Below are 18,066 nucleotides of genomic sequence, written 5' to 3'. Positions count from 1 at the left end.
AGGGAAGTACTAACAGAATTGCTTTAGAGTCTGGGATTTTTTTTATTGCAAGAACTATTTTTCATGGTGGAAAGGAGAATTTATATTAAAGAACCGGTGGGCTCCTGGGCCCACCATGGCACATTTAGCCTTCACTGGAAAGTAGAACTAAATGAAAGCCATCAGCAGCAAACACAGCTTCACTTCAGCTCATTGTATCTGAATCCAGTGTTCCCAAGGACATCAATGACTTTATTTTTTTGAAAACTGTAATGCTTTAAAACTTACTTTATCGGATCTCTTTGCAGCTTTTGACACAGTGAACCACTTTCCTTTCCTGAAATGCTTTCCTCTCTTGGCTTTCTGATGCCGTGTTCTCCTGTTTCTTCTCTACTTCTCTGGCCACTTCTGTCTCCTTAGAAGCTCAGTCTTGCTTTGCCTGGCCCTTGATTGATAGTTTTCCCCAGGGCTCACTTCTTAGCCCCTTTCTCCTCATGTCTTATAATCTGAGTCATCTCATCTACTCTGGGGATTTGAATGGTCGCTTGTATGCTGAAAAACTCCCAAATTTGTATCTGTAGTCCAGCTTTTCCTACTAAGCTCTACTTACATATCTTTGCAGACCTCATTACTTCTTGACTAACTTACTGGCTCCTTAAATATCTAAAATGGAATTCATGTTCTACCTCCCCATACAAAAAGTTCCTCCTCCTCCCCTACCACAGTTATAGTTACCTTTACTCTGGCCATCACTATCCTGGTCTCTCTGCCTCCTGATGGGAGTCAGCTCCTCCTGTCAAGTTGGCCTCCACAGTGGCTTTCACATGTCTACCTTCCCTTCTGCTAATTTCTGAGCAGTTACCACATTCTTGCTCAACAATAGGTACCAGTCACCTGGATTGTTTATTAAATAGTTGAATTACAGAGCCCCAGGAATGTAGAAAATTTACTAAGCTACCCAGGTGATTCTAATTTGTATGGCCTCAGCAAGTACCACACTGCACTGTAAGCTCCAGTAGCAAAGGAAGTGGTATCCTGCAAATGTAGTATCTAAGGATTATCATTGGTTAACTTATAGGAAATTGTCTTCATCTGACCATTTTTGATCAATAAGAAGGTAATCTTAACGATTCAGCCAAATAACTACTCAATTAAATATCTATCAAATGAATGAATGACTCCTATTCCACACACTTCATGATAACAAGGCTCCGCTGTTTCAGGCTTAATTTATTTACCTTGTCACCTGGCCCATAAGTAAGAAGACTATCATCCATGGCCATTGTTTAGTTCTTCTGAGGACTCTTCTCCTCTCTTTGTCAGTTTAAAGCCTCCCTAATCAACCAAGTTTGTTTCTAGGCACATGCACTCTTCCCTCTTCTCTAATGTGCTCAGCCCTTGGGTAAGAGTCCATCCTTCTGTGGTCTCATTAGAAATTTCACATTCTGGCCGGGCACGATGGCTCACACCTGTAATCCCAGCACTTTGGGAGGCTGAGGTGGGCGGATCATGATGTCAGGAGATCAAGACCATCCTGGCTAACACGGTGAAATCCCATCTCTACTAAAAATGTAAAAAATTAGCCAGGCATGGTGGCGGGCGCCTGTAGTCCCAGCTACTCGGGAGGCTGAGGCAGGAGAATGGCGTGAACCTGGGAGGCAGAGCTTGCAGGGAGCCAAGATCGCGCCGCTGCACTCCAGCGTGCGCGGCAGAGTGAGACTCCATCTTAAAAATAAATAAATAGGCCGGGCGCGGTGGCTCACGCTTGTAATCCCAGCACTTTGGGAGGCCGAGGCGGGCGGATCACGAGGTCAGGAGATCGAGACCACGGTGAAACCCCGTCTCCACTAAAAATACAAAAAATTAGCCGGGCGTGGTGGCGGGTGCCTGTAGTCCCAGCTACTCGGAGAGGCTGAGGCAGGAGAATGGTGTGAACCCGGGAGGCGGAGCTTGCAGTGAGCCGAGATTGCGCCACTGCACTCCAGCCTGGGTGACAGAGCGAGACTCCGTCTCAAAAATAAATAAATAAATAAATAAATTTTACATTCTGGCTGAGCGCAGTGGCCCATGCCTGTAATCCCAGCACTTTAGGAGGCTGAGGTGGGTAGCTCACCTGAGGTCAGGAGTTCGAGACCAGCCTGGCCAAAATGGTGAAACTCCGTCTTTACTAAAAATACAAAAATTAGCTGGGCATGGTGGCGGGGGGCCTATAATCCCAGCTGCTCGGGAGGCTGAGGCAGGAGAATTGCTTGAACCCAGGAGGCAGAGGTTGCAGTGAGCCTAGATCACGCCATTGCACTCCAGCCTGGGTGACAAGAATAAAACACCATCTCAAAGAAAAAAAAAAAAAAGAACTTTCACATTCTTTGGGACACATCATTTGGCCACCCACTTGCTTTGTGCATTCTTTTTTTCTCTTTAAAATTCTTGGTGTCAAGTTGGGAATGACAGAAACACCAATTTATGTCCCAAATTCTTCCCCTTTCTGGCACACTGCTTTATTATAGGCAGTTCCCGGGTCTTATGCTGTTATCATTCAAACTGCAGATTACAAGTTGCACAGTCTGCAGGAATGAAAAGGATCAACAGAGTCTTTTGTTTTTTCCAGCAAATATCCTGAGTTTCCAGTTAGCCATGCAGGGAAACACAGTCATTTTCATAGTATTCACTGCAGTGGCTTTCCTCTGGATCACATCCCAGGCTGCCTCAAACCTGTTGGTACTTGTAGCGGTCATCCCAGAGTCCAAGGTTTCTTCTTCGTCAGAAAGCCTTGGTTCCTGTTCTGAGAAGAGCATTTTCCTCTTTGTTTTTCTCCAGCAGTGCAAAGTTCCTTTCCCTTTTCTGGGTTACACTGCTCATTTACTTTTTTTTTTTTTTTTTGGTAAACAGATGGGAGAGTCTCACTGTGTTGCCCAGGCTGGCCTCAAATTCCTACGCTCAAGCAGTCCTACTGCCTCAGCCTGCTGAGTAGCTGGGGGACTAGAAGTGCACCACTGCACACAGCTTATTGCTCTTCTTTTGATGTTCCTACCTTACCTATTTCCTGATTTCCTTTTAAAAATGGCCTGGGCAACAGAGTGAGACCCTGTCTCAAAAAAAGAGTACTTCCATTTTATCTTCACTTAATGGGTGAGAACTAAAGGTTGAGATCATGGAAAATAAAAAGATTAATTTTATTATAGGAATTTTTTGAGACTTTAGTTTGGTGTATATGATTATCACATCTTAATTAACTTGAATGTTTGCTTAAATATAGCAGCTGCTCAGCCAGGAACTGAGATCTTTAATCTGCCAGCAGTTACTACATCAGGTAAGATTGAAAAGACATTATTTTACCAATACAAAATTGACACAGCAGTAGTCAGTCCAACAAATATGTACTGAGTACCAACTGTATACCAGGGGAGTGACTGCTCTAATATGAAAAAATGTTTACCCAGTAGCACAGAAAGGAACTGAGATCCAATCAATACCTATTGAAAAGATAAATGAACAAAAAGAATGGAAACTATTAAAGAACACTGTCGAAACTAGGGAACTGAGAAAATTGTTGAGTAACTTTAATAGAAGTGTGGGTGACTGATTCACTTGGGAAACAAATTTCCTTAAGGAGTTATCTGTGGATTAAGATGGTTTCTGGGCTGGGCGCAGTGGCTCACGCCTGCAATCCCAGCACTTTGGGAGGCCAAGGCGGGCGGATCACCTGAGGTTGGGAGTTCGAGATCAGCCTGACCAATATGGTGAAACCCCATCTCCTAAAAATACAAAAAATTAGCCTGGTGTGGTGGTGGGTGCCTATAGGAGACTGGGGTAGGAGAATCCCTTGAATCTGGGAGGCGGAGGTTGCAGTGAGCCAAGATTGCGCCACTGCACTCCAGCCTGGGTGCGACAGAGACTCTGTCTCCAAAAAAAAAAGGTCTCTGTGTGGTGGGTCCTGGTGTTGTTCTAGGTCACTTGCCGAGTGCTATGTGTATTCAGTGGGCTGATGGGGCAGTGCATGTTTGTTTCCTGATTGACCTTTCAGAAATAAGTGGAAATGTTTTTGATTCTCTTTCAGGCTCAGTTAGCTCTAGAGGCCATTCTTTTGCTGATCCTGCCAGTAATCTCGGGCTGGAAGACATTATCAGGAAGGCTCTCATGGGAAGCTTTGATGACAAAGTTGAGGATCATGGAGTTGTCATGTCCCAGCCTATGGGAGTAGTGCCTGGTACTGCCAACACCTCAGTTGTGACCAGTGGTGAGACACGGAGAGAGGAAGGGGACCCATCACCTCATTCAGGTACAGCTTTCATTTTAGTGCTTTTCTGCTGCTTTTCCCCAAAAAAGCCAATTTATTTCCCAAATTCTGATGCATCACTAAGACATTTCATTTATGTCTTTATGTGCTCAGTCACCTCTTAGGGTTTCAGTTACTTTAAAAAGGTTTTTAGAAACCTACTCAGACATTATAATATGAACAGAAATAAAATGGAAGAAAATTTTTACCCAAAGTGTCACCTTCCTGGGATGTCCATTTTTTATTTGTTTGCACCTAGTCCTCATCTATACTATTACATCTATTGTAATTGTAACACAAATATAATGTTTTTGAATAAAAGTGATTTAACCGTAAAAATCAGGCTCAGTATAAAAGAATCATAAGCCAGCCGGGCGCGGTGGCTCACGCCTGTAATCCCAGCACTTTGGGGGGCCGAGGCGGGCGGATCACGAGGTCAAGAGATCGAGACCATCCTGGCCAACATGGTGAAACCCCATCTCTACTAAAAATAGAAAAATTAGCTGGGCATGATGGCGTGTGCCTGTAATCCCAGGTACTCAGGAGGCTGAGGCAGGAGAATTGCTTGAACCCGAGAGGCGGAGGTTGCTGTGAGCTGAGATCATGCCACTGCACTCCAGCCTGGCAACAGAGTGAGACTCCGTTTCAAAATACATACATACATACATACACACACAAAATAAAATAATGGTAAGCCATAAAAAAGAGTAGGAAAAAAGGTGTAATCGTAGCACTTTGGGAGTGTAAGTTGGGTGGATCACTTGAGCTCAGGAGTTTGAAACCAACCTGGGCAACATGGTGAAAACCCCGTCTCTACAAAAATTAGCTGGGTGTGGTGGCTCACGCTGTAGTCCCAGCTGCTTGTGGGGGCCGAGGTGGGAAGATCACTTGAGCCCAGGAGGCGGAGGTTGCAGTGAGCTGCAATTGCACCACTGCACTCCAGCCCAGGTGACAAAGTGAGACCCTGTCTCAAAAAAGAAAAAAAAAAAAAAAAGTAGGAAAAAAGGGAAGAAAAAGAAACAGTTCTTCAGATCACATCATCCAGAATGCTAATGCCTGTATCTGATAAGCATTGTTTCAGACATGTCTCTGGATAGCCAGATAGGAGTTGCTAGAATGAGATTTTATACATTCTGTTAAAAACAAGCACACAAAAAAACCATAATAATCCTAAGCTTTAATCTTACAACCTTTTTCTTAATATTTTGAGAACTAATATCTCTTGTGCTTCTAAAAATCACCTGAAGTTAAGCAGTATTTTAGATTTATTTTCCTGTTATCTTCAAGCAAAAGATCTCACTATGGTTAAGAAAAAGATTAAAGAGATTAGAGGTCTTATGAAAAAAAAACTATACATGTTAACTTTAAGACCTTATCAGTGTACTTCCTCCTCTGAAAAATGAGCATCATCTTCCCTTTTCTGTTCTTACCTTCCAATTTTTATTGGCTTTAAGTGTGTGTGTTTTAAGGTTATAAGACTGGTGACTTAGTCAATTACAATTGTACTGGTTGTATAGGAATTTGGGGCAGTGTGAAATTGTTTTGCTGGGGCTGAGGAAAAAATTTGTTGGTGACCTGGGCTCTGATCTCTTCTGAGCTCTTTTTGATGTTTTCTTTTAGAGCACAGTCAGAGGTGTCTCACTTCTGTGAACTTCTGCTGAGTTCATCAGCTACACAGTCTGGAAAAATCGAAAGGGCTACCAAAACTTGCTGAGCCTCTGCTCATGTCCTGTAGTAGCATGAAGAAGCTTTGTTCTGCAGTTTTTCCTTTACATATTATTTCTTTGTGTGGTGTATTAACTCCAGTTGGGAAAGGGGGGTTGGTCATTAGTGAAGTATGATTTTTGTCACCCTGCCTTCTTTCTTTAGTAGTTTCTGTACCCTGAGGCCAGTAAAGAAGGCTTGATGTCCCAGAAATTTCAGTTCCTTAATTACCACATTTTAATGGCAGGAGGACGACCCTTGTTTTTTGTTTTGATTGTTACAAGTGAAATTCTGGCTTTCTTTTAAATGCAAGCATACCTCGTTTTATTGTGTGTGTGTGTGTGTGTGTGTGTGTGTGTGTGTGTGTGTGTGTGTGTGTTTTAATTGAAGGTTTGTGGCAACCCTGTGTCAAGCAAGTCTATCAGCATTATTTTTCTAATAGCATGGGCTCTCCTTTGTGTCTGTGTCATATTTTGGTAATTCTCACAATATTTCAAACTTGTTCATGATTATTATCTCTGCGACGGTGATCAGTGATCTTTGATATTACTATCGTAATTGTTAGGGGGCACCATGAGGAGCGCCTGTATAAGATGGCAAACTTAACCCATAAAGGTGGTGTGTGTCCTGACTCCTCCACTGACTGGTTGGTCCCTGTCTCTGCTCCTCTGGCTTCCTTATTCCCTGACACACAACAATATTCAAATTCGGCCAATTAACCCTCAATGGCTTCTAAGTGTTCAAGTGAAAAGAAGAATCACAAGTCTGTCACTTGAAATGAAAAGTTAGAAATGATTAAGCTTAGTGAGAAAGGCATGTTGAAAGCCAAGACAGGCTGAAAGCTAGACCTCATGTGCCAAACAATTAGCCAAATTGTGAATGCAAAGGAAAGGTTTTTGAAGGAAATTGAAAGTGCTATTCCAGGGAACACACAAATGGTAATAAAGCAAAACAGTGTTTCGTGACACAGAAAGTTTTAGTGGTCTGGATAGAAGACCAAACCAGCCACAACATTCCCTTAAGCCAAAACCTAATCCTAATCCAAGCCCTAACTCTTCAATTCTCTGAAGGCTCAGAGAGGTGAGGAAGCCACAGACGAGAAGGCTGAAGCTAGCAGAGGCTGGTTCAGAGGTTGAAGAAGCCGTCTCTATAACATAAAAGTGCAAGGTGAGGGAGAAAGTGCTGATGAAGATGTTGCAGCAACTTACTCAGAAGACCTAGCTAAGATCATTGATAAAGGTGACTACATTAAAGAACAGATCTTCCATGTAGACAAAACAGCCTTCTACTGGAAGAGTCCAAAACTTCAAAAGACAGGCTGACTCTCTTGTTAGGGGCTAATGCAGGTGGTGACTTTAAGTTGAAGCCAGTGCTCCTTTACCATTCTGAAAATCCTAGGGCACTTAAGAATTATGCTCGGTCTACTTGCCTGTGCTCTAGAATGGAACAAAGCCTAGATGACAGCATGTGTTTACAGAATGGCTTGCTGAATATTTTAAGCCCACAGTTCAGACCTACTGCTTAGAAAAAAAAAAATGATTTTCAATACTGCTCATTAACAATCCACTTAGTCACCCAAGAGCTCTGATGGAAAGGTTCAAGGAGATGAATGTTGTTTTCATGCCTGCTAACACAACATCCATTCTGCAGCCCATGGATCAAGGAATAATTTCTACTTTCAAGTCTTATTATTTAAGAAATACATTTCATAAGACAATAGCTGCCACAGTCATTCCTCTGATGGATCTGAGCAAAGTAAACTGAAAACCTTCTGAAAAGGATTCACCATTTTAGATGCTATTAACGACATTTATAATTCATGGGAGGAGGTAAGAATATCAGTATTAACAGGAGTTTGGAAAAAGATGATTCCAACTCCCATGAATAACTTGGGAGGGGATCAAGACGTCAGTGGAGGGAGTCCCTGCAGGTGTAGTAGAAATAGCAAGAGAGGCCGGGTATGATGACTCATGCCTGTAATCCCAGCACTTTGGGTGGCTGAGGCAGTAGAATCACTTGAACCCAGGAGTTTGAGACCAACCTGGGCAACATGGTGAGACCCCATCTCTACAAAAATTTTAAAAAGTAACCGGGTGTGGTGTGCACCTGTGGTCCCAGCTACTTGGGTCTGAGGTGGGAGGATTGCTTGAGCCCAAGAAGTTGAGGCTTTAGTGAGCTGGTAAGCCGTGATTGCACCACTGCAGTGCAGCCTGGGCAGCAGAGGTGAGACCCTGCCTTAAAAAAGAAAAAAGAAAAAGAAATAACAAGAGAACTAGAACTAGTAGTGGAGCCTAAAGATGTAACTGCAATCTCGTGATCAAACTTGAAATGGATGAGGAGTTGCTTCTTAGGGATAAGCAAAGAAAGTGGTTTCTTGAGACTGGATCTGCCCCTGAAGATGCTGTGAACATTGTTGAAATGACAACAAAGGATTTAGAATACTACATTACATAAACCCAGTTAATAAAGCAGGGTTTGAGAGATCAACTCCAATTTTGAAAGTTCTACTGTGGCTAAAATGCTATCATTGCATGCTACAAATAAATCTTTCATGAAAGGAAAAGAAATTGCCACAGCGACCCCAGCCTTCGGCAACCACCACGCAGATTAGTCAGCAGCCATCAACATGGAGGCAGGACCATCCACCAGCAAAATACTTGTGACTTACTGAACCCTCGGCATCTCTGGGGTGCGCCTGTAGTGTTTTATTTCATTGAGCACCAGGATCTGGATTCTTCATGTTACCATTCTGCTTTTTTTTCATTTAGCAATATATAATCATTAGCATTTTGGTAATTTTTGAGAACTTAATATATTAATATTTTAACTTGAATTTCACTTTTAGGAGGAGTTTGCAAACCAAAGCTGATCAGCAAGTCGAACAGCAGGAAATCTAAATCTCCTATTCCTGGGCAAGGCTACTTAGGAACCGAACGGCCCTCTTCAGTCTCCTCTGTACATTCAGAAGGGGATTACCATAGGCAGACGCCAGGGTGGGCCTGGGAAGACAGGCCCTCTTCAACAGGTAAGGAGTCTGCTTTAACTTAGAAAATGAGACAAAGCAGGCCGGGCGCGGTGGCTCACGCTTGTAATCCCAGCACTTTGGGAGGCCGAGGTGGGCGGATCACGAGGTCAGGAGATCGAGACCACGGTGAAACCCCGTCTCTACTAAAAATACAAAAAATTAGCCGGGCGTGGTGGTGGGCGCCTGTAGTCCCAGTTACTCGGAGAGGCTGAGGCAGGAGAATGGCATGAACCCGGGAGGCGGACCTTGCAGTGAGCCGAGATTGCGCCACTGCACTCCAGCCTGGGCGACAGAGCTAGACTCCGTCTCAAAAAAAAAAGAAAATGAGACAAAGCAATAATATCAATGTCTTGGTTATTAGTTCTTCAAAATTCAGCAGCTCTTCTAATTTGGAAACCTATATTCCCATTTCTGTATCATTAGTATGTTCCACTTTCCAGAACAGAAATATTTTTTTGAGGGGTCTTATTCTGTCGCCCAGGCTGGAATGCAATGGCATGATCATGGCTTACTGCAGCCTCGACCTCTGAGGCTCAGGTGATCCTCTCACCTGAGCGACCCAAGTAGCTGGGACTACAGGCGTGCACGACCATGCCTGGCTAATTTTTTTTAATTTTAATTTTTATTTTTTGTAGGGACAAGGTCTCACTACATTGCCCAGGCTGGTCTCGACCTCCTGAACTCATTCCTCCTGCCATGGCCTCCCAAAGTGTTAGTATTACAGGCATTAACCAATGCACACGCCCAGAATAGAAACTGAATGCACATATAACCTGAAACATTTTTAGATTGCAAAGCCTGATTACCATAAACAAAGGAAGAGCTATGAAAAAATAATCTCAACCATTCTCCTCACTTCTCTATTACACTGGTAGCGAACATTTACTATTTGCAAAGCAAATAAGGTGGTTTTAGTTCTTTTGAGAACTGTACCTGAATGTACCCATGCCACTTCTAAGAGAACTTCACCTTTCATATTGGTATTCTTAGAAAAAGTTCTTAGGGAAATACTAAGAAATCAAAATTAGAAATGAGAAGACTAGTTTAAAAAGCCATCATCTAGCCAGGCACGGTGGCTCACGCGTGTTATCCCAGCATTTTGGGAGGCTGAGGTGGGCAGATCGCTTGAGGTCAGAGGTGGGAGAATCACTTGAACCTGGGAGGCGAAAATTGTAGTGAGCTGAGATTGCGCCACTGCACTCCAGCCTGGGCAACAAAATGAGACTCCATCTTAGCAAAAACAAAAAAAGCCATCATCTGTCTGTACATTCACTACATTTACACAAACTGATGAAAAACAATACTCCAGGATACTTATTACTTTCTATTTTGTGCCTATTTGTAAACTTAAAAAAATGTATATAATAACTATGATCATGGTGGCTTTAAAAAGCAACAGACTTTTTAAATAAAACTGGGATATTACGAATTTTAGAGTTTCAGAGAATTATACACCATCTTTTCCTTAGGATTAAATACAAATATGTCACTGAAAAAAATCTGAAATGTGCCCTTCCCCTTAAGATATATATAAATTATATCAGACTTTTGCATTATAAAACTCATGTCACATGCAAAGTGGTTTTGAGTTTGAAAGCTTACAGCCTAGACCAGTGGTTGCTGCTTCTCAAATCTCTCTTAGGGAAGAATTAATTAGACCATATATGAGATTTATTATTTGATGAAATGGTTATGTTTTATGTTTTTGGGTTTTCTCTTTTTTCTTTTTTTTTTTTGAGATGTAGTTTCGTTCTTGTTGCCCAGGCTGGAGTGCAATGGTGCTGTCTTGGCTCACTGCAATCTCCGCCTCCTGGGTTCAAGCGATTCTCCTGCCTCAGCCTCCTGACTAGCTGGGATTACAGGCATGCGCCACCACGCCCGGCTAATTTTGTAAGACGGGGTTTCTCCATGTTGGTCAGGCTGGTCTTGAACTCCCGACCTCAGGTGATCCGCCCACCTCGGCCTCCCAAAGTGCTAGGATTACAGGCATGAGCCACTGCGCCTGGCCTGTTTTTGCATTTTCTTAAGCTGTAGGAGGCTTTCTGGGGACAGTTAAATATCTAGAAACTGATGAAGGGTAGCAGTGTTCATTAATTACCTCATTTCTCAATCTTGTATACTTTAAAATCTGCCCAGTGAGATTCAGCAGATGACTTGCATCCTGCTGCCCCTCAGTCTGCAGACGTTCCTGGGTACTTGTCCATTGTCGTCTGAGAACTATACTCTTGCATTTCTCTTGAAGAGTTACGAAAGCTCTTGCTATAACCTGACTGTTTCAATTAGAGCTTAATACTCAATGGTTCAACTTGGATTCTCCATGGAAACATCTGATATAGACTTAAAACTAAAAATCTAGCCTGGGCTTTCTCTTCTGGGCTCAGCAGCCCTCACTCATATGCTACTCATGTTACTCTTCTTTTTTGGACCCGCACTGACTGCTACATATCATTGGCTAGGATTTAAGTGGTAAGACTTTGGCCCTTCCGTGTTGTATTCATTTTGCTTTCATGGTGTCACATGACCATTTTAGAATAATCCTATTCTACTCCATCCTACAAAAGTTGGATTGGATGAAATAGCATTTATGCTCATGACAATGAAAACCTAATTTTTCTTTTGTCAGGCTCAACTCAGTTTCCTTATAACCCTCTGACTATGCGGATGCTCAGCAGTACTCCACCAACACCGATTGCATGTGCTCCCTCTGCTGTGAACCAAGCAGCTCCTCACCAACAGAACAGGATCTGGGAGCGAGAGCCTGCCCCACTGCTCTCAGCACAGTACGAGACCCTGTCGGATAGTGATGACTGAACTGCACAAAGTGAGGGGAACAGGGTGCAGGAGAGGGATCTCTAGTTTTTGTGGTTTAATTTTTAGTAGCAGGTCAAAAACCTGCCCTCCTATGACTTATTCCCTGAGACTTTTCAGGAGAGCCAGCCCACAGATGATGAAGAAATGATGGAAATTCATTTGGAGAGTCAAATGGGAAAAAAACAAACAAAAAACTGCCTTTGATACAGGCAATTCAGTGGACTATAATAATAGCGGAGGGTTGAGATGTAGAGTTTTTAAAAAGTGGACAGTTGCTGTTCTTACATCTGTTTGTAAAGAAAACCATAATGTCTTTAAATCACTCTTCTGTAAATAGATGACCTTTTTGCAGTGTATATCCCCTTGCTGTAGTATCTGGTGTACTTATGTTCAAATCAGCGCATCAACTTTGGGGGTGATTTTTAAAAATCTTTTTGTCTATCTTTTTAACCCTAGCCTTCTAAACAACCTCATACAGCCCAGTTACATAATGTTGGCTGTCACGGGCATTGTACTTTTATCTGATTTTGTTTCCTCTAAATTCAGCTTTCCAGTGATGTTTAAAATCTTGTGAACATGTTTAGATTTTTAACACAGACCCTGTCATAAAATCTGTACATTAGGGTCAAAAGGTAAAAGTAACAAATTCTGCCATATTGTAAATTTCCAGTGCAGGCTTTAATTTTTTTTTTTTTTCATTAGTAGCACTGAAAAAATATTACTGCATGGGTATGTTCTAGTTCAGTTTATAAAGTTTTAAAGGCTTATTTGAGGCATACCTCACTGTTATGCACACTGGTAATTTAACCATGCCCCTAAGTATTCCTTTTCTCCTGCATTTGATGCAGCCCAACAAAGCTTTTGTTTTGAAATAAATTTGACTACCCTGTCCATAGCTACAGTAGATTATTTGTGGTTTAAGGCTCCTGGTGTCTCAGGTTCCAAAGGAAAAGCTTACATATTTTTCCCTTAGTTTGATATATATGATTGGTTGGGTTAAAAGATAATGATCTGTGTAGTATTTAGATAAGCTTTGTGCTGCAGCCTGAAAAACTCATGGTGAACACAGTCCTTTCCCCCATCACTATGGACCAGCATTTACTCTCACTTTGCTTCCTTGGGACAAGAGTTTACTGTTAAATGTTTTCATTTCACAGATTCTCAAGGTGCAAATAATTTAAAAGACTGAATTCTAAACTACGTATGGTACTAGAGGGCCAGTTTTGTCTTTCGTTAAGAATTGCTTGCTGAATTTTACAGTTTTTTTTCATACAATTTATCATAGCATTTAAGTATCTTTCCATAACATATAGATAGTAACAGTTTTGGGAGAATGCCACTGGTAACTGGAAAGGGGAGAAATAGATCTCTTAGGATGATAAAAATTAGCACTTTACAGACTTTCAAGTAGACCTAAACTTTTAAACAAAAGTACTCCAGGCTTTTAAGGAAGCAGCTCTGTGATTAGCTACTGACCAAGACTCTCCTATCACTGGTGTCTAATCCCTATGTTACAGATGAAGACACAAGTTTACTACTTTGCCCATATAGTTAAATTAGTGACAGAGGTAGGCCATAAGCCCACATTTGTCTTCAGTCAAAGCTTTCACTCCTGTCCCTGTTCCACTCCTGTATACCTGAGGTCCCCAACATAAACTTTAGATCAGGCTTAGTGGTCAGCATTCCTAGTACTTGGAAAGTTGGTATTTTTACAATAGATATATGTAAACATAAAAACTTCAGAATGAATGAAAAACAGTGACAAAATGTTCCACTTCACAGTTTTCTGCTGAATTTTTTTTTTTCAGGTACTGGTAATATTTTAGAGTTTGTTAATAATTTATATTGCCAACCTACCATAAAAGAGATTATGATGGTATTTTTCTGTGACCCTGAGGGTCTTAAGCTATTCTGAGTCAGAATACAGTTGACCCTTGAACAACACGGGTTTGAACTGTGTGGGTCCACTTATACATGGATTTTCTTCCACCTCTGCCACCCAAGATAGCAAGACCAACCCCTTCTCATCCTCAGCCTATTCAACATGAAGATGACAAGGATGAAGACCTTCATGATGATCCACTTCCACTTAATGAATAGTAAATATATTTTCTCTTCCTTATAATCTTCTTAACATTTTCTTTTCTTTAGCTTACTTTATTGTAAGAATACAGTATATAATACATAGACAAAATATGTGTCAATCGACTATGTTATCCGTAAGACTTCTGGTCAGCAGTAGGCTATGAGTAGTTAAGTTTTGGAGGAGTCAAAGTTAGATGTGGATTTTTTACTATTTAGGGGGTCTATGCCCCTCACTCCTGCATCATTTGAAGGTCAACCGTATAGTTTCTGAGAACATGTCAGATCAGAGCCTAACTTGTTACTCTTGCAGTTCTACTTGAGGACCCGAAGGTGAACTGCTGTGAACCACTCACTCCATCCTCATCATAATGCATGTGCGTATTACTTTATTTACCATCACCTGGAGAAGAAATCTCAGAATGAAGAGTTAAAATCCAATAATAGTTCTTGGTTCAAAATAAATGAAAGGGCAGAATTCTCACATGGCTTACCTATGGAGGTTCACCTTATCATGATTTAAGTGGTAAGCACAGAGCAGCACTGGTAACTTACTGCGGTTCACTGCAAACCAAGGCATGATATTCTTTGTAGACTTGGATTTCAGTGTTCTGACACTATATCCTTACATGTGATTTTTTTTAGCACCCAGAACTAAATTAAGGTCTTCCTAATACTCTTCATAAAAGTATTCTGACAGCCAGCTTTCCAGTGCATGTTTATGATTTCAAATTTCATAATGCTTTAATTTTGGTATACTGAGTGATTCTATTTTAAAAATATTTATGCCCTGAAAACTCCAGTGACCATTGGACAGTTTTTTAACCAATTCACTTTTGAATTTAGACCAATCAGTAAAGGAGATCAGTCCTCCTTTTGCTTCAGTACCTTATTTTACAACAGTGTAAATGAACTGTAATGAGAACACCTACATGAAGAGACTGTCCTGAAAACTCCTAGTGTTTCCAACAACCAGACCATGAGCTGAGTCACTGTGGATGTTTTAAAATTAATAAACAAATAAAACTTACTTGGAATGAAAAACCTTTCAGTAACCCCTGCAGTTGTGAAAAGGTAAAAACATTCTCAATGCAAAAGGTGAGTGGTTGACATTAATTTTTTTAAGAAATCACCATACGTTAATACTGGTTTCTACTGAAACTCATTCTGATTTATATTGTATCTTATCTCTCTGAGCTAGACTTGGTAAATGGCATTAGCTGGATGGTAAATAATATGACATTAGACAGAAAATAGGAAGAAATTTACATCTGCACCATACAAAACTCTAGTTTTAGTCTAATCCCTGAGGATTTGGACCTCAAGGTTTCTGGTGTTTTTATTTTCTTCAGGAAGTTTTTTTTGTTTTTTTTTTTTTTTTTTTTTTTTTTTTAGAAATGCAAAGATTACTGGGATACATACAATATTGTTGTATAGTCTCATTTATTATGAAAAGATTCTTCCAGTATGTACATACGAACCAAAAATATCAGTTTATCAGTCCCACTCACATCCCACCCCCACAGGCATACCAACAGGGTCAATCTTCCTTCATGGTACCTAGAAAAACTGTCTTTTTCCTTAGGTAAATGGCTAAAAATGTATTCATACGACTGCTGTGGTAAGAGCATCCACTTATGTATCTTTACATACTTTGAGGCAGTGTGATAAAGCTCTTTCAGCACAGCAGTCTATTCATTCAAAGTCATCTAACCAAATACCTTCCCCCACAGCTAAGAAAGAATCCCAGTGTTTCCCTAGTTTAGAGATGAAGATACTGAAATTGCAAAAGCAAAAAGGCTAGGACTAAGGTCCAGGTCAGTAGTTCAACTATACCAGCAGTACACATTAGAATTACGAAGAGTTTTAAAATATACCTGCAGGGGCCTATTCTGACTCAGAACAGCCTGGGCTGTGTGTCCTTAAAGAGTACTTGAGATGACTCAGTTGTGTGACTCAGGCTGCAAAGGAAGTAGAGTGTTCAGATAACACAGACAAAAGGTTACATCATTCTTAGTTTTTAGTTTTATATAATCAGATAAATATGGTTCACTTTTATTTAAATTCAAATGGGTGCTATACTGTCACGTGCCTAATCCCCACTTTAAAACTTCATGCTGGATGCTGGTAACAAACTAAGATATTTTTCTCTTTTATGTATTAAATTCCACATTGTGCTTCATGAAACAGACTATAAGAACAACAATTCACCATAATCCCCCTTTGCCATGAGGAAGGTAATTCTGGTCAGTTTGCCAGATATTGATAAAGAGAAGAGAGGGCAGCAAATCAGTAGACCAAAAACTTAGGTAGAAATGCCAGGTTCAATCACCACACCCACAGCGCACAGGAACGCCAGCCCATATTAATCTATAGTTCTACTTAGACCAGCAGGGACAGCACCAAGTCACGTGTTACAACTGGAAACATCACTTGACAGCATCCTGAAAGGTCATAATCAGTTGGGAATGAAAGTCATTTTTCCTTTAAAATACAAAAATGGCAGTGTATACAACCCCTCCTTCACTAAGGCTAAACTGAGGAAACCTGAATATCAAAAACGACAGATTTAAGCCATTGATCTGGGTGCCACAGAGGCAGGAATGATAGCTATTCTTCCGCATTACTAGACATTATTCTCCCTACACAAAAATGGATTTAGAGCTTGACAGAATTTAAGTCAAAGGTCTACTTTTCTTTGACAGCTCAGCCAACTCTTCCCTGATGTGTTGTACAGAAATTTCATCTTTTTTCAGCTTTGCTTGCTTCAGTGCTTCCTGGTAGATCTCTTTTGCTTGTGTATATCGTTCTAAAATAACCCAGAGAGAAGGGACAGTAAGAAGAAAGTGTATGTTTTCAAGGTGATTCTGAAGAGACAGCACAAATGCAGACCATAGGGCTAATTTACTGTGTGCTTATGAAGTGACAGGCTGGTGCTGCCTCATTTCATCCCCATCTGACAGGCTGGAACTCCACTGAATGCTGTGGGATTCCTAACAGTCCTTTCCAGTATATCCTGAGGCCTTTGATGAGCCAAAGATTTCATGAATGGTGGTATGTGTAATACACCTGTCATCCCAGGTTTCTGAAAATGATAGGTATCATGTGCTGACACTAAGAAATGTCTGACAAACTGATACTTCCTGTCATAAAGCTTCACCAGCACACTGTGAGAAACACATTGTAACTGAACACATTTAGAAATCTGTAAAGCACTACTGACGTAATGTACTATCACTGCAAGGTTTTCTCCAGCTTGATGGGGTTCGACAGGCTAGTGCAGGTCTGTAGAAGTTATGTGAATTGAACACAATAGTACTTCAACCTAATCAATACCTCCTTTTTCTGCCATTCAACCACGCTTTTAATTTACATGTTTCTTCGTTGGCCCTTGCCCTCCCTACATACCATTTCACAAATTTATCAATCCAGTGACATCCCTCCCTTAAAGCAGGTCAGTTAAGTTTCCATTGCTACCTACCTCTGTGCATCAAAACTGCAGCTAGATTACTGAGTACCATGTGTAGCTCAGGATGATTTATCTGTCTTGCCAGATCTGATGCCCTTTGCATATAAATATAGGCCTCATCAAAGCGGCCCTGTGCATCCAGGGTAGTAGCCAGGTCACTCATCAGCACAATGGTCTACATGTAAAAGAAAAAAGTTTTTTCTTTAAAAACATGCCTACACAGAACTTTAATGTGGAGTGCATCCAACTCTGAATACTAAGATTTCATCTTTCCTAGCATTCCTTACAAAAGATGAGGGATACCAGCCTTTAACAAATTTGTAGGCATTTGGCAATCACATTGTACAGTGGACAATGTTAGTTCGACCTTTTGGGAAATAATACAAATCTGGAAATTAGGTAACAGACAGTGCTTATTAATCCAACTTATTACCCAATTAGAAGCACCAAATGAAAAACAACAGCAAGAAGCTACACATATGATCTCCTTTAAGGCTGAGCAACTTTGAGAAGCCGGCCTCCTATGGTTTGATTGCCTCTGGAGCCCCACTGTATTATGTTGTTCCTGCTGATAACCCTGAGGCTCATCAAAAACAAGAAATACACCATCTATTTTAGGAAGATGCCCAGTAGGAGTTTTTTTAATTTGGCTACTGTAAGAGGTAGACTTCCACACCTACTTCCCCACTGATGCCATGCTTTAAGCCCCCTGACTCTAGT

The 18,066-nt window shown here is 41.1% G+C and overlaps 2 protein-coding genes across 17 annotated transcripts in view; one reads left to right on the top strand and one right to left on the bottom strand.

The window, feature by feature from the left end:
• NCOR1 (nuclear receptor corepressor 1) overlaps nt 1–12,699 on the top strand; it is a 185,631-nt gene extending 172,932 nt beyond the window's left edge. For 10 of the 12 annotated variants that reach the window (XM_030799740.1, XM_030799747.1, XM_030799746.1 and 7 more), the window contains 4 exons: nt 3,236–3,289; nt 4,037–4,258; nt 8,805–8,984; nt 11,608–12,686. In XM_030799740.1, the coding sequence (XP_030655600.1) occupies nt 3,236–3,289; nt 4,037–4,258; nt 8,805–8,984; nt 11,608–11,795 (644 nt within the window). In that variant the 3' untranslated portion in view covers nt 11,796–12,686. Of the gene's footprint in view, nt 1–3,235; nt 3,290–4,036; nt 4,259–8,804; nt 8,985–11,607 lie in introns of all 12 variants that reach the window. The other 2 variants (XM_030799750.1, XM_003262619.4) reach the window with 2 other exon arrangements.
• The window catches only part of TTC19 (tetratricopeptide repeat domain 19), a 46,780-nt gene that overhangs the window by 1,966 nt on the left and 26,748 nt on the right, over nt 1–18,066 (bottom strand). For 2 of the 5 annotated variants that reach the window (XR_004026970.1, XR_004026971.1), the window contains exons 9-10: nt 17,359–17,521; nt 15,755–16,686 (exon numbers count right to left, since the gene is read on the bottom strand). Coding sequence is in view for 3 of the 5 variants with exons in the window: in XM_012501456.2 (XP_012356910.1) it covers nt 16,553–16,686; nt 17,359–17,521 (297 nt within the window). In the remaining 2 variants the exon portion in view is untranslated. Of the gene's footprint in view, nt 1–15,301; nt 16,687–17,358; nt 17,522–18,066 lie in introns of those variants that run through there. The other 3 variants (XM_012501456.2, XM_030799753.1, XM_030799752.1) reach the window with 2 other exon arrangements.

Source organism: Nomascus leucogenys, chromosome 19 (genome assembly GCF_006542625.1).
Source record: "Nomascus leucogenys isolate Asia chromosome 19, Asia_NLE_v1, whole genome shotgun sequence".
In the NCBI taxonomy this organism is placed as follows: Eukaryota; Metazoa; Chordata; class Mammalia; order Primates; family Hylobatidae; genus Nomascus; species Nomascus leucogenys.
This window is presented reverse-complemented; position numbering and strand designations above follow the sequence as displayed.